The following is a 23,868-nucleotide window of genomic DNA, read 5'->3' as shown; positions in this document are numbered from 1 at the left end:
GGTATATTTGGAATCACACAAACCCACAAAAGCCAATGAGGTGGAAAGAAATGAACATCCTTAAAACCCTAATGTTTATACCAATGTGTGAATGTAAGGTGTGCCTAATCCAGTGAAAACAGACAAATTATTAACTTTCCAAATCCATCATTAACTAGGTTTCAAGAAAACATATGTAGAGAAATCATTTTGAAAGAATGTAAATACAATTAAACTCTGCCTTGTATCAATTCCCAACAGCATACACTCAAAAGTGCATAAAAAGTGTATTTGAACTAAAATAATCTTAAATGTCTAATATGTCCATATTGAAAATGATGCAATTGTCATTAATTCACTTCTATTGATGGGGGTCTGACATTCTTTTTTTATAGTGTACTGTATGTATCAGTTTAATAGGAATCTCTCTAGATATTTTGAAGGTTTTGTGAAATTTGTAAAATAGTTATCTTTTAATGTCATTCTAAATATTGATGTAGCAATGTGAAAACTATGCCTGCATTGATCTTGAAATTGTTTTAACTTTAGAAGGATTAATTGTAAATATCATGTTGTTCATTAACAACACTGAAGTGCTAAGAAAACAAAATAATCCTACTGTAATTACATTTGTAATATAACTCAAATGCATAATATTGTCAGTATAAATACACTTTCATACTTGTAATATACTTTAACAATTTAAAATTCTACACAGAATAAAATTCACACAAACAGCTTTTTAAACATTTATAATGAGATGTTACATTTCTATACATTGTGGTAACAAGTTCACAAACATTACATATCCAGTAAGGACAAAATGCAGTCTTAACATCCATTTAAATTAATAAATTATTACTATAGTTCTTCTATAATATTGGTTATATGCAGACCCTTTTGTAATGCCCAATAGAAGCAGATTCAACAACAGCAGAAAAGTCCAAATTCATAACTTTCACCATAAACATGTTCCCCTCCACCGCCACACACACCCAGTGGCAGTATTCAAAGCAGTGCCTCTTTGTCTATTATAGCACACAATCCACTTCTGTCAGGAATGAACAGGTTCAGAGTCCTTTACCATCTGGTACACACCAGTAACACTGCTGAATGCTGTTTGTGGTTAAAACAAGCAAACTTGTTTGTAGTCACCTAGCTGATGTCTCTGACAAGCTGGGAACACGGAGGAAGACCTAACTACGAACACTGTGGACAGGGGGTTGGGAGGAATGACTCAGGATACAATGGGAGAGGATGAATGTGTAGCAGATCTTCTTACCCGAATGAATCATGTACTGTATCAGTCACAAACCTACACAACCGTAACCTCACATACCACTAAAAACAGCAGTTTTCTTCCCCCCCCACCGATGTTGACACTTAAATTCAAAATCACAATTTTAAAAAGATACAATTGCCTAAAACAAAACTTGACTTTTACCAGACGAAATGTACCAGCTATCTCCTACAATTACACACATCATATGACATAAAGAAATAGCCAAAATAAATAAAACTTGCATGACCAAGTACTGTTTTATACAGGACCAAATATTTTCATCCTTAAAATTAAGATAGAACAGATCTGTATGGAAATGTCTCATCCCTCTTCCCCTTTTCCCACTATTCTCCTGCATGGAATGGAATTCTGAAAATGACACACAAATAAAATAAGAATGGCAGAGAAGGTTTTGTGAACTTTCTTCTTCCAAGCTATAATCTGCTTCAGGACATCCTCTGCCTCTTCGGGGAGGTTTACCGGAAGTCCTCTGCGCTGAACATGCCTTTGGCCCTGCGCAAAATGGAGTCCTTGGAAGCATCATAGGGATGTTCCTTAGATGGGATCTCAAGCACAGCTGGGATAGACTGCATGTGAGCATCAATAGCGTGCCGGATCATTTCTGCAATGAACTGGTTGATCAGAATGATCCCAATGTCATCTCGAGCCAAGAAACTCCTAGAAAAAGATGAAAAAAAGAGGGGTTACTCAGGGGGATACAATCTTGAAAAACACGAGCACATTCTGTGCCTCACTCTGTATGCAGAATATATGACTGCAATGATTAATCATGAGGAACACATGCAAATTGCATACAAATTATCACAGAAACAACATGCCATCAACCTCCAGCCTACTACCTCACACACAGCAGTGGCGATCTGACACAGAAGCACGTGAAGGCTTGCGTGCCCGCTGCGTTTTTTAAAATAAGGAAAAAAGGAGGAACTGAGGATGTGTCATTATTCCAGATGTATTAGAATAAAAACGATTCACTTGCATTTTTATACTGCAAACATAACGCTCTGCAAAAGTTTAAGCTCAACTTAAAATGTATTTAGACCGTAATGCATGACACTTGCAGGTCTCAGGTATTTAACTTGGAACATAACATTAACGATACCGTTATTGCTCTGCAGATGTAGTCTTTTCAAGCAGACTTACTTTTAAGTCTTCTACTAACTAACAGAAATGTCATTTCTATTTTAAATTTGACCTTGTGCAAATGGATTTTCGAGCATGTCTTTAGCGATATGTAAGAAAAGGCTATCATCAAAACCAAGAAAATTATCATTTCCCCCATGCTGATCTTACAGTCATGGCCAGTGTTTTAAATTATTAACCACACTTATTGCAACACAATATTTTGAATTATATTAAATATATATATATGTGTCTCGTCGGCATTGTTAAATCAGGACAGCTCAAACTCACTTGAAGGTCTCTTCGATCTCGGTGATGCTTGTGTCCTTTTCGACCACCAGAAAATTGGGTTTACGGTTCTTATTCAGCTCTCCAACGCCTCCGAGCAGGAATCCGGTGCAGGTGTCTTCATCTCCGATCACCGCGATCAGCTTGCCTCGTCCTGCCATGCTGGACAAAAAACGTATGCCTGACTATTTCACAGAGGAGTCTGACAATACTTTCTTCGGTTATACTCTCTTCAGGATAAACGGAACACCTGAAAAATCTCAAGTTAACGACGCCTGATCAGCTGACCCCGCCGTACTTCCTTTTTCCTGACAAGTCACGGGATAATTACGTCATCACACTCAGCGACGCTAACGACCATCGATACCTGGAACACTAGATAAAAATCCAGTCATGGAGATGTTTCCATTGTCCTTTCCCTGGCGTTGGAGGGAGCTTTGCTAACGGAAAAAGTATTAAGAAGGACCTCTAATTCATGTATTAAATATAGACCTAGGCCTATTTTACAAAGTGTTAGAACCATTTTAAAATGACTAAAATCATCCTGTGGGTGAGTTTTGTCAGCATTGTCCAATGTTAGAGCGCTGACGTAAGCGAATTTACAGTATGTGTGAACTAAGACATTACGGAAAAAACTTTGGATTAATTGCCAAATGCAATATTCGTTAAAATATTGAAATACTGGGTTTTCTGTGTCACTCATAACCCCTCCCCCCATACACACACACTGTGCAGTGGTGGGAATAAAAGGGTCTGAGTTCAAACAGCTCAGATGGGAGAGTATAGGACAGTTTCACCATTACTACACACAGTTGTTTTATACATTTTCAAGATTTTGCATTATATTACTGCGTCATTATATTGAAAATGTAATAAAAAAACTAAACTGAATTTGATCGAAGGTCAACAGTGTGCCCCAGCAACTAAGACGATACATCTACGGTACCCATCTTAAAAGGGTAACGTAGCTGGACTTGGAGATCTGGCAGTGCTCACTGACATTCTCTAAAAACAAAGGATTTTGAAATATGTATTCTACGAGCTAAAAGACCGATTGGGCGTTTAAGTGAAAAGGGTCACACTTTGGTGGGGGGTGACAGAATGCAGTTATTTTTTAGATTTCTTCTTCTTGTTGTTTTTATTTTTATTATTAATGAAAGTGTAATATGATCTGCTCCGTCGCCCAAACCCAAGCATTGCAAACCACCAGTTGCTCAGAGAAGACTGAACCCTTAGTAGGGATGCTGTTTCAACCACACTTGCACGTAGTGGGCGGGTCTTCTCTATGCCACAGCACTCTAGCCTGTGAACTATTGGAGAACGGGCGAGCGCTCACCGATCCCACGCACTGGATTGGATGCGATCACCGCCGGTCACACAGTTATGTTACTATGTCCCCACGCAACGTGCAATGCCAGTTGGTCACTATGAGAAAAGTGAAGTAATGGATTTGGGAAAGATTTGTATTGATTAGGTTTGTTATATATTGCTTTTTTTTCAAAAGACATATGAAGAGCATGTATTTTTGACGCTATGAGAATGTTTTTTTTTATATTCCCACGAATGATCAGAGTTAACGGCAAGGTATATAAAGCTAGATTTTTCTAATAAAAAAGATCATATTTTTAATTCTCCATGTTGTTTTTAAGTTTGCTGTGTGGTTAAATAGTTACGCAACAACTATATTTGTATTCATTTTTGCAAAGACTATGATTGAAATTTTGAAAATGGGAAACTTTCAAGATCTTTGCAATGATAGAATGACCCGATTGGAAAGTACTGATTTTCGGTGTTTGTATTTGGTGTCATACCTTGGCATATTCCGCTCAAAACTGAGACTTCTGCCACGTTTTTGCAATTCGTTGTCTGTGAATCCGAAATAAGAAATTTACGTACAGTAGTGGAAGAATGGTGATCTTACCTCGTACAGACGAGTATAATTTGCTGTTTTTTCACCAAGTCAGGTTACACTCGTATAACGTCGTGACTTCTTTATACGCTGAATCTCACCTGACACCTTGGATATAAATTCAAATGTCGCGGTTGTAGATGACGATGAATTATTCAGACTCGGAGCACCAACACTGCCAGGGGAGACAAGACCTGTCGTAGCCGATTCCCAGTCTAGTTTGATCAATGATATGTTCGGATGATATTGTGGCCGTCGGTTATACGAACCGAGAAAACCCGTTTCGTTGTTTTTGTAATGCCAGGCTGTTAAACCCCCCATCCTGTTCTGTTTTTAGATGCACGGCATGGTTGCCTTGGTTACAGACTCTGTAAATTGAGCTCCTGCCCTCGCTGCTGCTGTTGGTGGTACACGAATTGTGCAGCTATGGGAGTATGGTGTAAATTAACTACTGATAACGACTAAACTCCAAATGAGGCGATTGCTGTCTTTTTTACACTGTCGACCATTTTTCACCGGAACCCCGATTTGATAAGGTAAGGAAAATTATTCTCCTTGCATGTTATGCCCTGAAATTGTATTTATGTACAGTATGTGGTCTTAGGGATACAGGACACAGTGATCGCAAACATGCTATTATAATCAGACATCCTAATTGCTCAGGGCATATTTACTGTATGTATTTTATTAAAATAAAATAGAATCAATAAATCGCCGTGTTATTTCTCATTCTGCTAGACTCATGAGTTTGACATCATTATCCTTATCCGATTATCTGGTTTATTTTTGGAATGGAAAAGACGCCCAAGGTGAATCTTCTTTTGCACCTGAGTGAACAACGCCTGGACACTGCAGGGCGATGAAGTCGTGCATCCCTTGTCCGACTCGAAACAGTTCACGATGAAGAAGATATTTAGCTTTGCGAAGAAGAAAAAGGGGTTTTCTCCCAATTCGTCTGACACGGGGAGTGTGCTGTCTGCTGGATATGAGCTAAAGGAAAAAGATCTAGGAAAGCTACACAAGGCTGCTTCTACAGGGGATCTGACTAAGCTCAAACAACTTGTAAAGAAACATGATTTCAATCAGCTGGATAAAGAAAACAGGTAAGTTTCATTTTCTCTCTAGACAGCTTTCCTGAGAAAACAGCACTCTGAAACAGTTTGTTTGTATCGTGTAATGAAACATTGCTAACAAATTCAATATGTGTTAGGTATTGTGTTGTCCCGTATCAAGACCTGTTATCCTGTATTTCTGTTGATTTATAAATCCAGTTTTCTTTCACATTTAGGGAAATATGTCAAATTCATTCCTGTCTCCAGAAATGTCTATAAAATGGGATGTACACTAACCTGCACATGATTTACAATGGTTGCAATCATCCGAACAAGCTAGATGAGCCCAAGGTCTTAAGTCCTACCCCTCTTGTTCCTGTGCAGCTTTTAGTTCATGTTCTTTCTGGTGTAATTGTTATACACTTGTAAATGCTATTAACTGTTGTCTGTCTTTTGGTCTGTTTTTATTGGTGGAGGTAAGCTGCAGAGTTTTTGATAGCACTGTAAAATGGTAGTTTATTATTTCTGTTGCAGTGTGGATTACAGGGCAAAGGCCTGCTTGCTATTTCAAAATTACATTTAATTGGAGTGGCAAATATTTCACATTTAATCTTTGTAATATCACATTTTGTTTATTATTTAAAAAAATGAATTGATTAATTTTTTCAATTGTAACGCTACATAAAGACATTTTGTTATTTAAAATATACATTTAATAACATTTTTAACTTGGGTCACATTTGTATTGCAAATATGCCAGAACTAGTCCTATTTCTAGTTTTAGGCTGAGCATTAATTTGATATACAGTATAGTGTACTTGCCATAGCAACTAAGCTACAGCAAATATTTCTAAACGTAATAAGTGATCCGATAGGATCTTTAAAAGGATAACCACTAAACATCAAATGTCATCCTCCACTTATTTTACTTGCAATTTGCATCAGCATCCTCTGGAACATTTGTAGATAAATTTATTCTAATGGTAAACTAATGTTCTTCAAAGATACATGTGAAGAAGGTTTTAGAAAATTCATGTGAATTCAAATGAACGTTAATGGGCCAATTGGTACTTAAATATTTTTCTAATAAATGTAAAAACTTACGCGGATCCCATGCAGTTTTGAGTATGCTACAGGTTCCACTTTGTACATCTTTAGAAATTGCTCTGTAGCTGGTGTACAGATCCAGTCCTAGAGAACCAGAAGGTTTTTGGTCATTTGCTTTCTATTTTAGGCCTTAATCGCCTCATTGAATTTACCTAATTAGCCAAGTTGCAGACTTACCTTATTCCTAAAGAAGCTGGAGTTTTAAAGATTCCTATAAAACCCACTGGACAATGTCCAGAGTTGGATTACCCTACAGTATGTACAGTAACTAGGTGTCACAGTTGTTGGACAGGAGATGGGAGTAGCATCCTTGTGTGGACTGGTAGTTAGTTCCCTGTTATCAGCTGTACTATAGTACTTGTATCCTGTGCCATCCTGACAAAACGTCTGGAAACCCTTCCATTTTATTTTCTCATTTTTAAAAAAATAAACCTGTAAGTAAGGGATCCCACTTGAGTTGATTGTCAGCGTGCGCCAGTTACACAGACCACCGCCAGTGAAACTACCAGTGCCTGGTGGGACCTACAGAATGTCACAACTTGCAGGCATCTTAGTGACTTGCAATGTAGACACACCCCAGGAAGTCACTGAGTGGGGTTCTGGGAAGTGTAGTTCTCTTAGGCAATGCAGTGTTTCTGAGCTATGCTAGCCAGCTTTGGTACCCTGCTTTCCATGATTTGTGTTAACTTCTCCAGCTTGGGAAGCATCCTATGCTAGCAGCTATTACCTGCTACAGCAAAGCGTTAGGACAGGATTGCATCAATATTATTTCCTTTTGAAGACTTTCCTTTGTTTTGTCATTAAACTGTTATTGACTTTACTGTAATAGAAAAAATGGCTAGAGTCCATGTTGTATCTTATGTCTTACCTTTTCAGTTCATGGCTGATTTTAATTGCAACCTCACTGTTAACATTTTAGCACACAGTCTTCATTGTTGCTGAAGTTCTGAAGAATGCAGTGGGAATAAGGGAGGGAAAGAAAAAAAACCCTAAATAGCTGAGAGAATGTATTCAGCTGATTACTATGCCATACGCTCTAATAATTAGAATGCTTCAGTTTGTCACATATGATCATTTTCTCAGTCAGGTGTGTTGATTAATGTTGATAAATTCAGGTATAAAACCATAGTCTTTTCTAACAGCAGTTTTTTGAAGGCCCGGTGAATTTACATTTTCTGCATTATAACTATTTAATTTTTATTAAAATTGTTGCCATTTTAGTGCACCTCATATTCCCATGTCTGTTTTAAAATATCTAACTTGGGTTCTTAACTGTTTTTGCTGCCATTAATATCAAGGTGTGCATTTATTCTTTATTGATAATGTCTATCCAACGGTACTGTTTTTAACTGGTTCCACTCATATCTGACTGGCAGGCAGCATTTTGTTTTCTTGGTCCTCATAAATCTTCTATGGCCCCAGTCAATCATGGTGTGCCACAGGGTTCGGTCTTGGGCCCATTGCTTTTTCTAATTTATATGAGTTCTCTTGATCAGATTATATGCAAACATGGTCTTCTGTTTCGTTGTTACGCAGATGATACTCAGATTTACATTAAAACATCTGCCCCTCTGATCTCCAGCCTTTGTCATGTAACTCTTGTCTGAGTGACATCAAGCTCTAGTTGACTTCAAATTCTTAATGCTAAATAGTTACAAAATATACATTTTACTAGTGCGTAGCAAAAAACTGGAAAGCTTAACAATAAACGTGGATGGCTTCCTCATTCCGACACCAGTCATAGTCAGGAATCTAGGAGTCACACCTTCTATTTTTTGAGCCACACTTCACAAAATGTATGAAGATCTCTTTTTTCACCGAAAAATATAGCGCGCATTAGGCAATTTTTATGAATGTTGGATGCTAAGTGCTTGATTAATGCATTTATGACATCAGGGTTTGATTTCTGCAACTCTTTGCCCTGTGTGCTCCCTAACACTTTTCTTAGTATGTTACAATGTATCCAGAACACCACAGCTACACTTCTGACTCACACCAGACCCTGGCAACATATCTCTCCTACATTCAGATCTCTACTTTGGTTGCCTATAAAGTCATATATAAAATAAAACATCTTGTTACTGACTTTTAAGGCTCTAAGTAATCTGTTCCATCATTCTCTGAACTCCTGCATGTTTACACTGCCTCCCATTGGCTCTGTTCAGTTGAGACTGGTCCTTTGCTCACTGAGCCTAGGACTGAATCTCAGACTTTTGGTGACTGTATTTTATTTTTAGCTTTTTATTGTATATTTTTTTCTTTTTTTCTTTTTTATCACTATGTACAGCTTTCATGGGTTTACAGAGGTGATTTATAAATCATTTTTATATGTATAACAGCTGCAAATGACCACATTACAGTCAATCCTCAGTTTAAATGATTTCACTTTAATAGACTTTGGAGTTAATAGACACAATCTGCTAAATGGGAATTTTGAGATTCTATATTTCTGAAGTTATTCTTGGCTTTCTTGGTTTAACAGCAAAATGTATGTAGGTAATTAAAAACACTAAATCAGACTGATGAACAGCATCAAACGATATTATTTGGATGCTTGTTCACAAAGGAAAAAGAGTAGTGGCCTTTTCGAATCTGCGATTCTGTTTTAAAGTCGTCATTTAAAAGAACTCCCGCTGCTGTTCCTTCCTGGTCACACAGGGTACATACCCTGCAGGAGTCCGGGATCTGAGCTGTGTTTATAATGGTTATTTACCATACTCACCTTTCCAAAGTAATTGCAGGATTTGGTCTGGTATACTGTAGTTAGTTTCATCAGTGTTGAACTGTTCTGCTGCACCTAATTTGTGGGTTATGTCATCTGCAACGATGGATTATTTTTGTAGCTTTGCCTTATGTTCTTAGTTTGATGCTACAACAGTTACAATACATATTAATACACTGACACTTATTTACATCTGTAAAAAACAGAGACAGTTCTTCATGTGTGTAGTTTTTTTAATTCCTAAAAGGATATTTTTTACATATAAGACAGGACTCATCTGAGTGGCATGCAGCAGCCATTATTTGCTGGTGGCCCAACCACACAAATAGATGAGGAGCAGTTTCTCACCAAAAGAAAGTACTTCACCACTTGAACTAAACATAAAACATCCACGCAACACAGAAACAACAACAGAACTATATTCTGTATAATAGCTTCGTATAGAGGTTTAAAGGCTTTGCACATTTAGTAAACAGTATGTCCACAATTTACAGTAATTTTAAATGTTACTGACATCTTACTCTAAAACAGAAATAGGATAAACATGCAGTTATATTTTCATAACCTTGTTTTCTCTCTTCTTTTTCAGAACACCCTTACATCTTGCCTGTGCATATGGACATGCTGATATTGTTCGTTTCCTGGCAGAAGGCAAAGCAAAATTAAATCTCTGTGACAATCAGAACCGATCCCCTCTCATGAAGGTACGTTGTATAAAACTAGTTCTGGAAATTAAACTTGGTGGATGGTGACCATATTATCCACTCAATTTGTTTCTTAGCTGCATTTGATCAAAAGTACAGTAAAAGCTGACAGAGTAACATCATGAAAAATGTCCCAATTCAAGAGTTCCTTGGTGACATGCCACATTAATGACACTGTATCATCAACATGATTTCAGAAGCATTTCCAATCTGTATTAGTAAAGGATGAAAAAAAGAAACTTTTGGCTTTGCTTGATTTCCTGTATCGCCTAAGAAAAGTGTTAGAAAATGAACACTAAACTTACTATATATAAAAATATAATAAATATCATTGTTCAGGGTTATGGTATCTAATAATAAAATTATACATTTGGGTACTAAGTAAATTAAAGTGCTATTATCCATTCTAATGTTACAGGGCATTCATATGCAGGCAGAATGTCCGAAGAACCTAATTCTACCTTTCGTGCACTACATTCCAATTTTAACATTAAAATGAGTCATACCATTTTAATTTACATATACTCACATCACTTTTCATGTATGTACTGTAAAAAAGGTCGGTTTCCTTGCTGTTGAAATGATATACGTATTACATGACATAGTTGACTATAGGGAAGTAACATTTTACTACATATATTCTGCTCAGGAACGGCACAGTGGTGCAGCATTGTTGCCTTGCAGTGCTGAGGTCCTGGGTTTATTTCCAAACCTGGGGTGCTGTCTGTGAGGCGTTAGTATGTTCTCCCCATGTTCACATGCTGTAGGTTTCCTCCGGGTGGTCTGGTTAATTGGTTAATTGGCTTTTGGAAAAAATGGCTGTGGTGTGAGCGCGCACATGTCTGTGTGTGCCCTGTGATGGACTTTCGTCCTGTCCAGGGTGTACTCCACCTTGCACCTGGTGCTTGCTGGGATAGGCTTCCCCATGACCCTGAATTGGAAGTGGCTAGAAAATAAATGGATGGATATGTTGCTCGGATATATTTGAACATATTGTTTATGAAGATTTCTACCTTACATGTGTTGACCTTGTGTATTGTTTCGTCTGTTGCTGTTTGATTTTGCAGGCTGTGCAATGCCAACAGGAGCAGTGTGCAGTTACCCTCTTGGAAAACGATGCTGACCCAAACCTTGTGGATATCAATGGAAACACTGCATTGCACCTTTCTGCCCTCATCCCTTCCATTTCCATGGCTGCCCAGTTACTGGAGCATAAAGCAAACATAAATGCTGAAAACAAGGTTTGGCTTTTGTCCCATTGGTGTGTATGAGAATGGGTTATGTTAAATCAAATTAACAAAAAATAATAAACCATGAAGCAAGGAGTTCACCAGGAAAAGCAGCCAGAAAATAGATTGATATAAAGACATTAAAGACATATCAATGAGCATTCCCTATTCACTTTCGTTGCATGATAAAAAGATGTTTTCTTTTTAGGAAGGATGTACCCCCCTGATTCTGGCTGTTACAGAAAACCATCCCGAGATGGTAGAATTTCTCTTAAAGGAAGGGGCAGATGTAGATGCTAATGATAATTCAAAACGGTATGTAATACTTGCTTCCAAGCAAATATTGGGTTCCATTAAATACCTGAGAGGTTGGGTGTGAGGAAGACCAGAAATCTGTTTACCCCTTCAGTGCTATGATTGGAGCCCAGACCCACATTTTCCATATAACTTTCAATTTGATTCTGTATTTAATTGCAAACCAGTAAATAATGACTGTTTTATCAAACCAAATTTTATTTTAAAACAGGTCTATATTCTTTGATCATTTCAATTGTATTGCCAAAATTGTATTTTGCCTCATAGCATATCATAAATGACACAACAGTAATAATGTAAAATTGAGCACAAAAGACATAGAAAGAAACATAGAAACACATTAAACATAAGTCTCATAAGATAGTAAACAAGCTTTTTTCTTCCTTAGGACATCTTTGATGATTGCTGCAAGTAATGGACAAATTAGTATGGTTCGATTATTGTTACGGTACAATGCGGATATATCATTAAAGGACGATAAAGGATGGACAGCTGATGATCACTCAGTAATGAATGGACACCATGCGTAAGTATTACATTAATAATACAAGTGCTACACATTATGGGTAGCAGTTTGTTTATTGGAAAATGTTATTAAAAGATAAATTATTCCAAGGGAAGGGAAAAACATGTATTTTGCATCCACCTTTTAATTGTTTAAAAGTATTCTTTTGAAATTAATGTAAAAAATAAAATGTATCATTGTAAGCACTGTTAAATGTACTACAAAAGGTTGAAGGTTGATGCCACAGTTCTGAGAGGTTCAGAAGGCCCCTTTCTTTTATATGCTGCACTAGCTAGCTGAAAAAAACACAAGCGTTTAACTTTCCATCTCTAAGAAACATCCTGTTCCTTTTGCTTTTCAGTTGTTCACATCTAATAATAGAGCATGGGACGAAGAAAAGACCCCAGCAGTCCCCTTCCCACTATGTACAGGGCAGAGAGAAGAAGGTGCCCTTGTTCAACAGCCCAACCCAAGGACTCGAGACTGCTTTTACAGTGGGGGGGCCAGCTACAGACAAAGATGGTGGGTTTTATGAAGTATGCCTTTGGAAATCACCATTAATTTAAGCTGTATTGGCCACCTTGCTCTCTTTTAAGTGCAAGGGGAAAGAACTGAAAATCCACGATTTTTACCTTGCTTAAATATGGGATTTGTGTGTTCTGTATTTTACCAACTTCTACCTGTTTTGAGAAACTACATGTGTTCCTGCAACTGCTGGAAAAAAGTGCAGTAATAAAATATGCTTGCAGTTTTCAAAACAAAATATCTCACTGTGTGAGATATTATAATAGCTCACTTAATCCAACCCAGCCATACAGAATGTAGTTAAGTATATTTCAATACTAAAAAAACAAATTAAAAAAATAAAATAATTTCAATAATAAAAAAAATGAAAACCATTTACAATATGAATAGGAATACAAAGGTTGGTTATTTTCATGTGTTGAAAAACTTCATTACCCGTCAGTTATATTACATTTCTAATCCTCTATTTGTTTATTTAATTGTGTATTTGAGTAAATGGACCAGATGTATGGCACTAGAACATTTAATTCTCTACCTTTTTTCTATAAATACTTTGAATATTTTTTTTCTAAAAATAGTATTCTAGAATACAGCATTTAAAAAGATGTCATACTTAACTGAGTTCCTGTTTATAGTAAATTCCTCTTTGAGTTTCTTCACATGAAATTAGAGTTAAAATCAATATGGAAAAGATGTCCTCATAATGTTTAAAAGAGATTTAAATTCTGTATTAATATTTGACAAAGAGTTTAGAAGTGTACCCAACAATGGAAATATTTCTCCTTGTTATTTCATTTTCACCACTGTATGTGACTACTTTGTTGAATGGCTATTAAACTTAAAATAATTAAAGTCTAGATCAGACATACTGTAGAAGGATGAAGACATTTTTTTTTCTGAAGTCTTAAAAATACTTCACTCAAAATGATGCAAGAATGTCACAAGGTGGTGTATTTGTTCGATAGAAATATTGGACTGCTGTGTGATATTACATTGGGCTTCATGTGCACAGCTTTTGCAGGAGCATAAAGATTGTTTCTGTTGTTTTCTGACAGGTTTGCATGACAATGAAATTACTTTCATATTCAGTATTATATTAAAAGTTTTGTTTACTGTAATATTTCCTAATGTTTCATTCATTTTAGAGGGCTATATTCATACAATTTTGCTAATGTTGCTTTAATTTGACCACAGTTTCCTGAAATAGGAAATTCCTAATATGATAAATTAACATTCAAATCTCTTTTACTAACTCTTAAATACATATCAGGAAAGATGATTTTTCCAGTAGGAAAAAACATGTTAATTTAGCATGACCATAAACGTTTAATGAATATGGCCTGTAATATTTTTGTCTTGGGTGGTTAAATGGGGCATTTTTCAGGGTACTCTTTGTTGCTCCTTGGTTTAAATTTTTTTAATGTGAAGTATGCTGATAAATTTGGATATCTTTTAATACCAATTACATATTTTAATGACCTAAGCTTAAACATTTTACACCATGAGTACCATTAATAATGATCCCATTTGAATCGGACATTATTTGCTTTTTTATCAAAAATTGGTGCCATGCTCATTTGTTACTTTGTTTTCCTTGTATTTGTTTAAATGTACTTTTTGATCCCGTTGTTTCATCTGCCCTTCATGCCTTTCCTTCTGAATGGATCTAGAGCTGCAGCAGTCTACAGAGCAGCTGTCAGGAGCAGGTGAAGGGAAAGGTATCTTAAGCAGTCAAAGGCTCCTTCTAGAAAAAAAGGCATAATTATTCACATTTATGCTGTTAGTATTTGTTTTTATGGCTTTCGTAGTATTAGCCTTTGGTGTTGCTGATAGATCTAGTCCTGTTTACTTGTCACTCATACAGTTTAGTGCCCATTTGCAGCTGATTTCTAAAGTGCCATGCTCAGATTTTTGCCATCATAAATATGTTTTATTGCTATAATAGTTTAATTGGATTTAAATAGAATACCTCTAAATAACAGTACTTTGTGTGTGATTTACATTTGTTACATTGTTCATTGCAGTTGAGGAAGATACTTCACAAACTGCATCCATCAGTAGGTAAGAAGATAGTTCTGTTATTTAAAAAAAAAACTATTGTAGTTTTTTGCAGATGCAGTGTGCTTATTTTTTTTGTTTTCTATTCTACAGAGCATCAAATAAAGGTGGAGCTGGTGACTCATGGCCCTCCACGGATGAAGATGAGGAACTGGACTTCAGCCCAAAGGTGGCAAATCTTATGGAAAACATTTTTCAAAACAGATAAAGGAAGATCTAAATAGGTTTAAGTGAGGACATTTAAAACAATTGAATAATGTAGAAGACTTGAAAACCTTTTTATAACCATTAATGTGGATCCTTGAAAGCTTGTAAGGAAACATTAAGCATGTACATATGGGATATTTTCATATATAATTCCTATTTTGTGACTCTAAATTGATTTTCTCCCATATGAAATACCAGTATAACACAGTATATGTACTGAGTATATGTATAGTATGGTTATGCTTTTGAAATTTTAATAAAATAAGTAACTGCACACTGAGCTATCAGTTTTTATTAAAATGTTCATGTATAATTGACTTATAGAAACAACAAAAGCCAAACCTGAAGAAACTTCTAAATGCTTCCCAGAAGGGCAGGAAGAATGGTAAGTTTCTATATTTCTTGTTCATTTAATAGTTATTTCAGCGCATGAAAACCTGAGTGTTTTCTGGGATACATTTGAACATTTGACTTTTTTATTTTTGTCACCCTTATTGACTAAAACATTTGTATATTGGTCACCATGGTAGGCATTTTGTTGGCTAGGAACTGTTTGTTGCTCAGTTTTGATGTTTTGGTGTAGTACTTTATTAGTAACATGAGATCCTACCCTGTAGTAAAAACAGATTCCCCTGATTGGAGGAGTGAAGGAGAGTCAGAGAACGAGAACAAGGATGGAACTGAGAGAAATTCTTGCCCCCCCTCGACTTTACCCCTGACTTCCAGTACCCTTCACCTAGCAAACCCTTCACCTCAGTCCTTTTCCAAACCTCCTCAGATGACCTCTACCCCTCTCCAAGGCTCCAGTAAGGTAAAGTGTTTGTTGCTAACTTTTACATCTTTGTGGCTTTTCTAACATCCTTTTCTCTTTTTTCATTTATTTCCACCAACAAACCATCTTCTTGGGCTTTAAAGAGAACCATAATGAGGCTATTCTTGAAGAAAGTGTAGGATATGTAACAACGAGCCAGAAAAGCAGTCACCACCAAGAAGATAATGTCAGTGAGAACTCAGCTCAAGACATTTCTGAGGAAGTTGAAGGGGAAGACGATGACGACGATGGGGAGGAGGAGGAAGAAGAAGAAGAAGAAGAGGAGGAGGAGGAGGAGGAAGAAGAGGAAGAGGAGGAGGAGGAAGAAGAGAAGGAGGAGGAAGAAGAGGAGGAGGAGGAGGAGGAAGAAGAAGAAGAGGATGAAGAAGGGGAGGAAGAGCATCTGGAAGATGCTGTAGCAAGTGTGTGCATCACAGCCATAGCAGGAGATGAAGAAATGCATAAACAGTGTAATAGTAGAGGAGATTATGTTAAAAGTGCTGAAGCTGATGTTGGTAATGATGCTAACAGAATACATTCATCTGTTGAAGTCAAAGAGTTTCTTAAAGAGAGAACAGAAGAAATTGTTGGACAGGTTGCTTGTCAAAACAATATACCAGATGAGGAAAAAAGTAATAATCCTGCAGAAAATGAAGACAAAGATGCAATTTTGGATAACAGTGAAACCATAGAGGATAGAATGGTTTCAGCACATATAGACATTGAAGCAGCAAAGACTGTTTCAGTCATTCTGTCAAGAGATGGCTCAGAAGAAGAAAACCTTGATTCTGAAAAGCTTTCTGTTCATAGAGGTATTGCAGAAAGTGATTCTTCAGCAGTAAGTAAATCAAGGAAACCTTTTCAACCAAGCAAAGAAAATGGCAAGTCTTTAGATGATTCCTGGGACTCTGAGGAAGGAGCTTCGATGGACGAGCAAGTACTGCCTAAAGATAAATTGAATGCAATAAAACATCCAAATGATGTTCCTGTATCATTAATAGTCAGTCACTATGAGACTGCATTTGATGTCACAAATGATTATGATGATAAGTTAAAAGACAGAGACAGTACAATACAGGACCATTTGGAATGCATTGATGATGAAAAGAATATCAAAGAGGAAGAAGAGGGTGAAATCCAGAATGTAAATCATAGAATTCTCAATATACCTGTTAAGGTTAATAAAGCTGAAGTAAATTTTGACAAAAATCAAAGATCTAAAAGCAAAGTTCCGAATTCAGGGTCTGCTGAATCTGATGATCATCAAAAGACAGGAGTTAACATGAACAAGAGTGTAATTCTTGAAAATAAAGATTTATCTGAAAATGAAGAAGATTCTTGGGACTCTGATCAAGCCCAGCAGAAGGACAATAATAACAAGAGCACTGTATCACATAGTAGCAGAGATGAAAGTGGGCAGAAAATGGACAAGCAGATAGGAAAGCATTCTGATGAAGACCTGGATTCAGAACCAATAGCCTGGGATGATGTAGAACATCTTAAAGGTGTAAAAGACACAGCTTTTCAAAGAGTAAAAAATGTGAATGATAGTGACTCAGAACAGGGCTGTAAAGCAGGGGGTACCAATTTGGTCCACTCTGCTGATCTAGATATGGATAGGCAGTCTGAATGCAGTGTTGATTGTGTTGAAGAACACTCAAGTCACCACCAGGATGCTGGATCAGCTTGTCTCATGGTAACTTATCTTGAAAAAGAACCAAAGCAGATGTTGGAGAAAGATATGAAGGTCAGAATAATACATCTATATATACATTTTAACAGAGGTCAAACCTGGGGTATTAATACATGTAGAAGATTTGAGCCTATGTAGCCTGGTCTCATTATCTCCTTAATAACTAAAAAAGTTTGGGCCTGATTGGTACAGTGATACAATTGAAAGGAGACCAAAGGAAATCCATATTGTTTCTATAAGTAGTGCTGGTGGTACTCTTTTCTCTGGACCAGAATTTCTAACCCACTACCCCTGTATGTTGATCGGAGACACTTTAATATTGTGTGTGTCATCCTTCAGATAGGAATCTAAACCCAGATACTAAATCCACTTTGGGATTGCACAGAGTTTGGCCTTCCTAAATTCCACCCTTAATTTGATTGCTGAAGTTATTTACCATTTATCCACCTGATGTGCTATGCAAGAGGGTCTGCTGATACCTAACGAACTACCTGAGTGTTGTGCATCAGTGGTGAGTGAATTGAGACTAATACGAAAAGCACTACACAAATGCAAGAAATCATTATTAACCTTAGACCTGGCTTTTGCATCAGAAGACCTGTTTTGGATTATTGAATGATCTCATTCGAAATTCCCACTGATTCAGTATCTAGAGGTATCTAGGTGGTTTGTTCCATACATTCAGAACACACACTTTGTATAATGAAATGCTTTTTATTGTGCAAATCTAAAGTTAGAATATGTTCCTTAGTTTAATCTCTATGATCATCTTGAGAATGGAAACCCCATTTAACTATATTTTGGTTGTAATAGGAGGACTATTCAACGGATGAGGATGAGGACGAAGAAGAGGGTGAAGAGGAAGCTGATGCTGAGGTTCTAGAAAACCTGCCTAGTTTAAAGAAAGGATCTGGCAGTGTAGGTGATGTGATGCTGTCGGAAAGCAAAGCCACTTCAAAACATGTAAAAAGAGGTAAACAAAAACCTAATTGATACAGTACATAAATAAGACTGACAAAATCAACGAAATATATATGTTCTATTACATTCATATTACTATTACATTCAAAGAGATGGCATTCCTGTCCTACATTTCCTGTCCTCTTTGAATTATTAATTCACTGTTTTGGGGAAAAAAATACAACAATTATTCCCATCATTAGAATATAAGATAGGGGTCCAAAGGGTGTTTAAGCATTAATCATAATGAAACTTGTGATCAAAACTTGTGAAATTTGTGATTTATTGGTGACCTAAAAAGCCATATGAATTTAGGCTATCCAGGATCAGAATAGGAGATCCCTGGTGTAAAACATCTAAAAGCATGTAGTATAACTGAACTTGTAAGGAGATAAAATAAATTAATCTACCTTGTTTATTTCAGTATCTTGTTAAAAATTTAAATATAACTAATTTTATACCAGATTTATTGTCTGAGTTGGGTCTGGAGCCAGCTGAGGAAGAGGACTCTCCCTGGGACTCTGAGGTAAGTAGGTAGTCTCAGTTGTTATGAGGCATGAAGTGTAATCTAGGTTTATATTATAACATTTTTTAACATATAACATTTTTTTCTTCAAATAGTCTGCTTCTGACAGTCCAAGAAAGTTTCAGAATGGATCCACAAATTCTGCTGTTAAGGCACAAACAGTAATGCACAGTATTTCAGAGGAAACCAATGAAGGTAATTTAATAAAAAATCTGAAATGCCATGTGAATTATATAGATTATATAGAATATAGATTATACAGTGTTTTAATATTGCTCTTGTTTTATGCTTTAAATCACCTGTTATTCCATTTCATGCTTTATGAAATAGGTATATGGCCATGGTAAGTATTTGTATTTTTCACATTACTCAATAAATACTCAATAGCATTTACTTCACTACTAAATTCTTTAACAATGATATATTATTTTAACCAATAAGTTATTACAAGATTGTAAGTTAAATTATGCAGAATGATCAATTATGTTTGGTTTAAATACCTCAACATTTAAAACTAAATGGAAAAAGGGAACATTGTTCATTTACGATGAGTTAATTTTGTTTGTCTAATGAAAAAAACAGCAATGTTTTTAAGGTAAATTACATTTTGAAACTGAATTTATATTAAATTCCTTCCATAGAACTGTTTTACGTTCCTTCTTTCTTAAGAGGATCAAGAAACTATAGGATGGCTAAACTAGAGGATTCAAGGAGTATAGGCAGGCCTGGTGGCCCAAGGGGACCGGGTATGGATGTTAATTTTAGCCATTAACTCTGCACTTCAGCACTTGAAAATGGCATGACTGTCATTCAAGAAGACTGGCCATAGTCCACCATATACAGGAGTGAGGGGCATACAGAAGCTCATTGCATACTCACCTTCATTACTAATATAGTCTAGTGTGTTAACTAGTGATGTCATTTGGGTTGAATGGTTTTGCTTTATGTGTCATTCATAACCCATTAACCAACGTTACTCTGCATGAGGTGTAAGGCCTTCTTGAGAAAGAGCTGGCATGTGATTTTGGTAAATGTACAGGGATCCTCTGCAGTAACTGCATTAAATGTATGATATTTTCTTGTGTATTTCAGGTGCAGAAGAAATCAATTTGGAAAAGAAGGTAATTTCAATTGTCTTTTCAACATTTTAAACCTTTCCAAGCCTGATAGGTGTAAAAATGTTGTTTTGATTTTTCCTTAGGCATTGAAAACTCTGCCACTATCTGCATCATCTAGCCCAGCAATGCATGTAGAGAAAACAGGTATTGTATTTTTTTTTACTCTTTTTGTTGACATTTTCTATTCCAAATAGTACGTTTTATATACCCACCCGATTTAGAAACACCAAAAGCATTTTCAAGTCTTAGCTACAATCTCAGCAACCGTACATGTGGGAGAATGAGGAAATGTAGACAGATTTTTCTGCCCCTCCCACCTCCAAGTCAGTCATCTTTTCACATGTCACAGGAAGTGCAGAACAGATTGAAGGAGAGGCACATCTATCACTGATAGTATGAATATGAATGAACTGTGGAGGGCACTACTTGTCACCTAACCTGGCTGACTAATCCCAGCTCTTCCAGCAGTTGTGCTTAACCGATTTTAACAAATATTTGGAGCATGTTGATAGCAGTTGATTAATGATATGATATGATGCATGGATCATAAAGCCCCATCTGCATTTGGGCGAAAGCCTTCACCACTTGAGCCATCCAGAAGCCCTATTTACTCAGTAAAAAAGGAAATGTAGTATTCTTCCACAAACTCTGAAGACGAAAAGGCATTCTTAAAGAATACTTCAGAGGACATTAGAAAATGAATAAGTTTCTCTTTTTAGGATTTTTTTCTGTGCAGTTTGTTACTTTTGCTAGGTACTATATCATTTTCATGGTGAACAATAAGCAGGTGATAACATTTCAAATAAAATTTCTTTTGCTACTGGCTATTTACCTGGGCAAGACGGATGCACCAGATTTAAAGATATATGTGCCGTAAAAACAAAAATACTTCAGATTTAAAATGTGCACCTAGTGCAACACCAAGACATATGTGCACTTTTTTGTTACACCTGGGCTTTAACCCCTGCATCTAATAAAGAATAGGTTGATTTAATCATATATATAGTATATACTGCATATCGGATATACAGTATATATGAATCTGAATGTATAATATAAAAACTAGAAGTATAAAACAGTAAAACAGTAAAAATAAGAAGTAAAATGAGTATCATTAAGTACCAAGATATGAACGTGTTTACAAATGTCTGTTTATTTTCTGTTTTCACAGTCAGTGCCACAGTGGTTTTATTTTATGTGCTTGGTGACTCTTTTTATTTTGATCATTTACAATATTAAAAACTTGAGGGTATAGGTAGTTACACTTCTGAGTGACAAAGTTTGAAGTATCCCGTGGCATTTTTTTAAAGGAATCTAAACCATGGTAATGCAATACAGTAACCTATACATACTAGAAAATATTTAAATATACTTCCTATAATCTCTACATAATCCAGACGTTACTGTCTGACTTAAGTGTTTGAGTCCACCTTTTAAGGCTTGTGTTGTCTTTGGTGCTCTGCTGCCCTGAAGCTATTGCTCTAGATCCTGTTTTAAATCAGAATGGCCAATTTTTGATACATGCGCTGGATTTGGATTTTTCATGTCTTTCTTGGAACTGTGAACCCCAGTACCACACCTGGTAGAATGAACAAGTGTAGAGAGTTTCCTCCAATCTGTCCACTTTCAAGTCACTTGTTATTTGTAACATCTCAGCCAACACAGCCCCATACTGAAGGGTCATTTCTGATTTTACGAGAATCCCAGGAGTCATAATTATCGCTCAGAGCAGACAGTTCAGTTTTTTAACTCACTTAAAGACATAGAATGTTGGGGTAAGAGAATTTTGGGGATCTGTTTGAGATCAAGGTGTTACTAAGGTGACAGTATCCATGACAATAACAAGAGTTTAAGATAACAGGCTTAAAGTATTTTCCCAGATGTAAGTGTCATGATTTGATTTACCTGTTTTACAGATTTAATGAAAGAACTTGGCTTGGGAGATGTGGATGATCTTGAAGGTAGCTGATTTCTTTGTAATACTATTTTCTTGAGCATTTTGCTCCCTGTCTTCCTGTTGCAATTTACAAATATTCATTATAAAAAATATCAATGAGATTAAATAAGAAAATTGCATAATATGATAAAACATAATTAAGAATATATACAGTATATGTAGATGTGTAAACTGGTCTGTAGGATTAAAGGATGAGCATGGAGAGATGGAAAAAATAATGTTTAGAACAGAGGATTGCATATAGTATGTTTTTTAAATTATTTCTCTGTGCATTGATTATTTTACTTAGAGTGTTTATAGAAACAGAAATACTTGAAAATGCAGTTGGAAATCTGTTGGAAATTAGTTTATAATTCAGTTTTGTTTTACTATGTAGAAACTATCGAAAATGCATAAAGGTCAGCAGAACCACAACAATATCTCACTATGTTGTTTTATTACGGCGAAGTGTTTCTTGTACAGTATATGCCCTGAAATTAAAAGCCTGCATCTTAAAATGTATTAAAAGTAGGGTTTTGCATAAGATCTGCTAAATTAATATTCAGGGACTGGTTTTCAGAGACCACGTTGAATGCAAAAAGAAAACCAACTATTTAAAAAAAAAGTATTTTCTTTTCCACAATGACGACTGTGTTAGAGGTACACTCATCTCTTGTTTACAAATAATAATTGTTTGAATATTCGCTACAACAAATCACGTAAAGTTATGCACAGTTATCCATACACTAACATTTTTGAAAGATTGAAGAATTATTTTCAAATACATTTTTATAATTAATAATTAATAATATTTTTTCAGCATAAAGAACAGTTTTATCTTGATATTTATACTATACCTTATAGTAAATACTTTATTGCACAATGTAAACTATTTGACGATTCCTAATAGGATAGCTGTATCTAAATAGATATTAATTATCATCTAATACTGTATGTATTGTACTTATTTTAATGACTATACTATTCTAATATAATATTGTGTAAATTATTGGAATATGTTTTTGTGGGACTCAGGAACCAGTTAGCGTCTCTTTCATGTAGATTAATTTAAAATAAATTGTTGATAAGTCATTAGAAAACATTATGAATCAATTAAAATAAAAAAGATAACAAAACTAATTACACCATTAACATGTTTACGTTTTATAATTTGTTTTATAATAAGTGTTTGCACACCCTTAGCAGATCATAAAAGTTATATCTTTGCTCTTGAACAAAAATATCAATGTTACAAGCTGTTTTGTTGGTTTTTATTATGACCCATGTACCTAGTCATTGATGCACGGTGCAAATTTGGTACCAGTTTGACTTTTCTTAGCGGTATAGAAATTTTGTAAACTTTTGGCCTTGGCTTTATTATTGGCGATTCATGTTCTTAATGGTTTTTATCTTTGTTCAGATGATTCAGACTGGGACTCTGTCAGTGCTGCAAGTAGAAATTTAACCGGCAGCGGTAAGGTGACTTCCCCAAAGCGAGAAGAAAAAAGGGCCAGTCTTCCCGCGCCTGTCCTTTCGACATTGCAGGGGAAGGTTTTTGAGCCTGAGGGGTCTACCCCACAGCAGACGCCAGCTCAGGAAGAGAGGCCCCCTGCCTCTCTCTCTGCCCCTCTGCCAAGTCCAAGGAGCCTGCCTTCACGGTCCACACCTCAGCCGCAGCCACGGACCAGGAAGATGTTGCAGGTGAAAGGCAGAGGTGAAGAAGGTAAACTTAACACCGAATGTTCTTCAGCAGGAATGTGGTATATCAAACTGAGTATATCAAACTAATCAGTTACAGT

The 23,868-nt window shown here is 36.1% G+C and overlaps 2 protein-coding genes across 12 annotated transcripts in view; one reads left to right on the top strand and one right to left on the bottom strand.

Annotated features, from left to right (window-relative positions):
* Positions 1–714: 714 nt before the first annotated feature.
* On the bottom strand, positions 715–4,755 carry atp6v1f (ATPase H+ transporting V1 subunit F). 2 transcript variants are annotated; one of them, XM_088645472.1, is made up of 3 exons: positions 4,614–4,755; positions 2,696–2,854; positions 715–1,939 (listed from the first exon to the last, which is right to left on the bottom strand). In XM_088645472.1, exons 2-3 carry the CDS (start codon positions 2,851–2,853, stop codon positions 1,738–1,740), a joined length of 360 nt encoding a protein of 119 aa, XP_088501598.1. In that variant the 5' UTR covers position 2,854; positions 4,614–4,755; the 3' UTR covers positions 715–1,737. The 2 variants fall into 2 exon arrangements, with proteins under 2 accessions (XP_088501598.1, XP_088501599.1); XM_088645473.1 differs by lacking the exon at positions 4,614–4,755 and adding an exon at positions 4,029–4,117.
* A 244-nt stretch (positions 4,756–4,999) lies between these two features.
* LOC148655185 (alanine and arginine rich domain containing protein) overlaps positions 5,000–23,868 on the top strand; it is a 46,871-nt gene continuing 28,002 nt past the window's right edge. For 5 of the 10 annotated variants that reach the window (XR_015941207.1, XM_088645470.1, XM_088645467.1 and 2 more), the window contains exons 1-20: positions 5,002–5,137; positions 5,340–5,704; positions 10,072–10,186; positions 11,254–11,427; positions 11,624–11,730; positions 12,119–12,256; positions 12,597–12,757; positions 14,431–14,478; positions 14,785–14,821; positions 14,912–14,987; positions 15,350–15,410; positions 15,941–17,583; positions 18,343–18,502; positions 18,954–19,015; positions 19,111–19,210; positions 19,657–19,761; positions 20,108–20,136; positions 20,217–20,277; positions 22,050–22,094; positions 23,490–23,792. Coding sequence is in view for 9 of the 10 variants with exons in the window: in XM_088645470.1 (XP_088501596.1) it covers positions 5,502–5,704; positions 10,072–10,186; positions 11,254–11,427; positions 11,624–11,730; positions 12,119–12,256; positions 12,597–12,757; positions 14,431–14,478; positions 14,785–14,821; positions 14,912–14,987; positions 15,350–15,410; positions 15,941–17,583; positions 18,343–18,502; positions 18,954–19,015; positions 19,111–19,210; positions 19,657–19,761; positions 20,108–20,136; positions 20,217–20,277; positions 22,050–22,094; positions 23,490–23,792 (3,628 nt within the window). In the remaining variant the exon portion in view is untranslated. Of the gene's footprint in view, positions 5,138–5,339; positions 5,705–10,071; positions 10,187–11,253; positions 11,428–11,623; positions 11,731–12,118; positions 12,257–12,596; positions 12,758–14,430; positions 14,479–14,784; positions 14,822–14,911; positions 14,988–15,349; positions 15,411–15,642; positions 15,837–15,940; positions 17,584–18,342; positions 18,503–18,953; positions 19,016–19,110; positions 19,211–19,656; positions 19,762–20,107; positions 20,137–20,216; positions 20,278–22,049; positions 22,095–23,489; positions 23,793–23,868 lie in introns of all 10 variants that reach the window. The other 5 variants (XM_088645463.1, XM_088645464.1, XM_088645471.1 and 2 more) reach the window with 5 other exon arrangements.

The sequence above is a fragment of the Lepisosteus platostomus genome, chromosome 9, assembly GCF_059453375.1.
Source record: "Lepisosteus platostomus isolate fLepPlt1 chromosome 9, fLepPlt1.hap1, whole genome shotgun sequence".
Taxonomy (NCBI): Eukaryota; Metazoa; Chordata; class Actinopteri; order Semionotiformes; family Lepisosteidae; genus Lepisosteus; species Lepisosteus platostomus.
Note: the sequence above shows the minus strand (reverse complement) of the source record. Positions and strands in the feature narration are given on the sequence as shown.

Excerpts from the sequence above, each read along its gene's own strand:
- atp6v1f (XM_088645472.1), bottom strand. The coding sequence starts at position 2,853 with ATGGCAGGACGAGGCAAGCTGATCGCGGTGATCGGAGATGAAGACACC. Across the intron at positions 1,940-2,695 it reads GAGATCGAAGAGACCTTCAA|GAGTTTCTTGGCTCGAGATG; the intron begins GTGAGTTTGAGC and ends ATCTTTTTCTAG.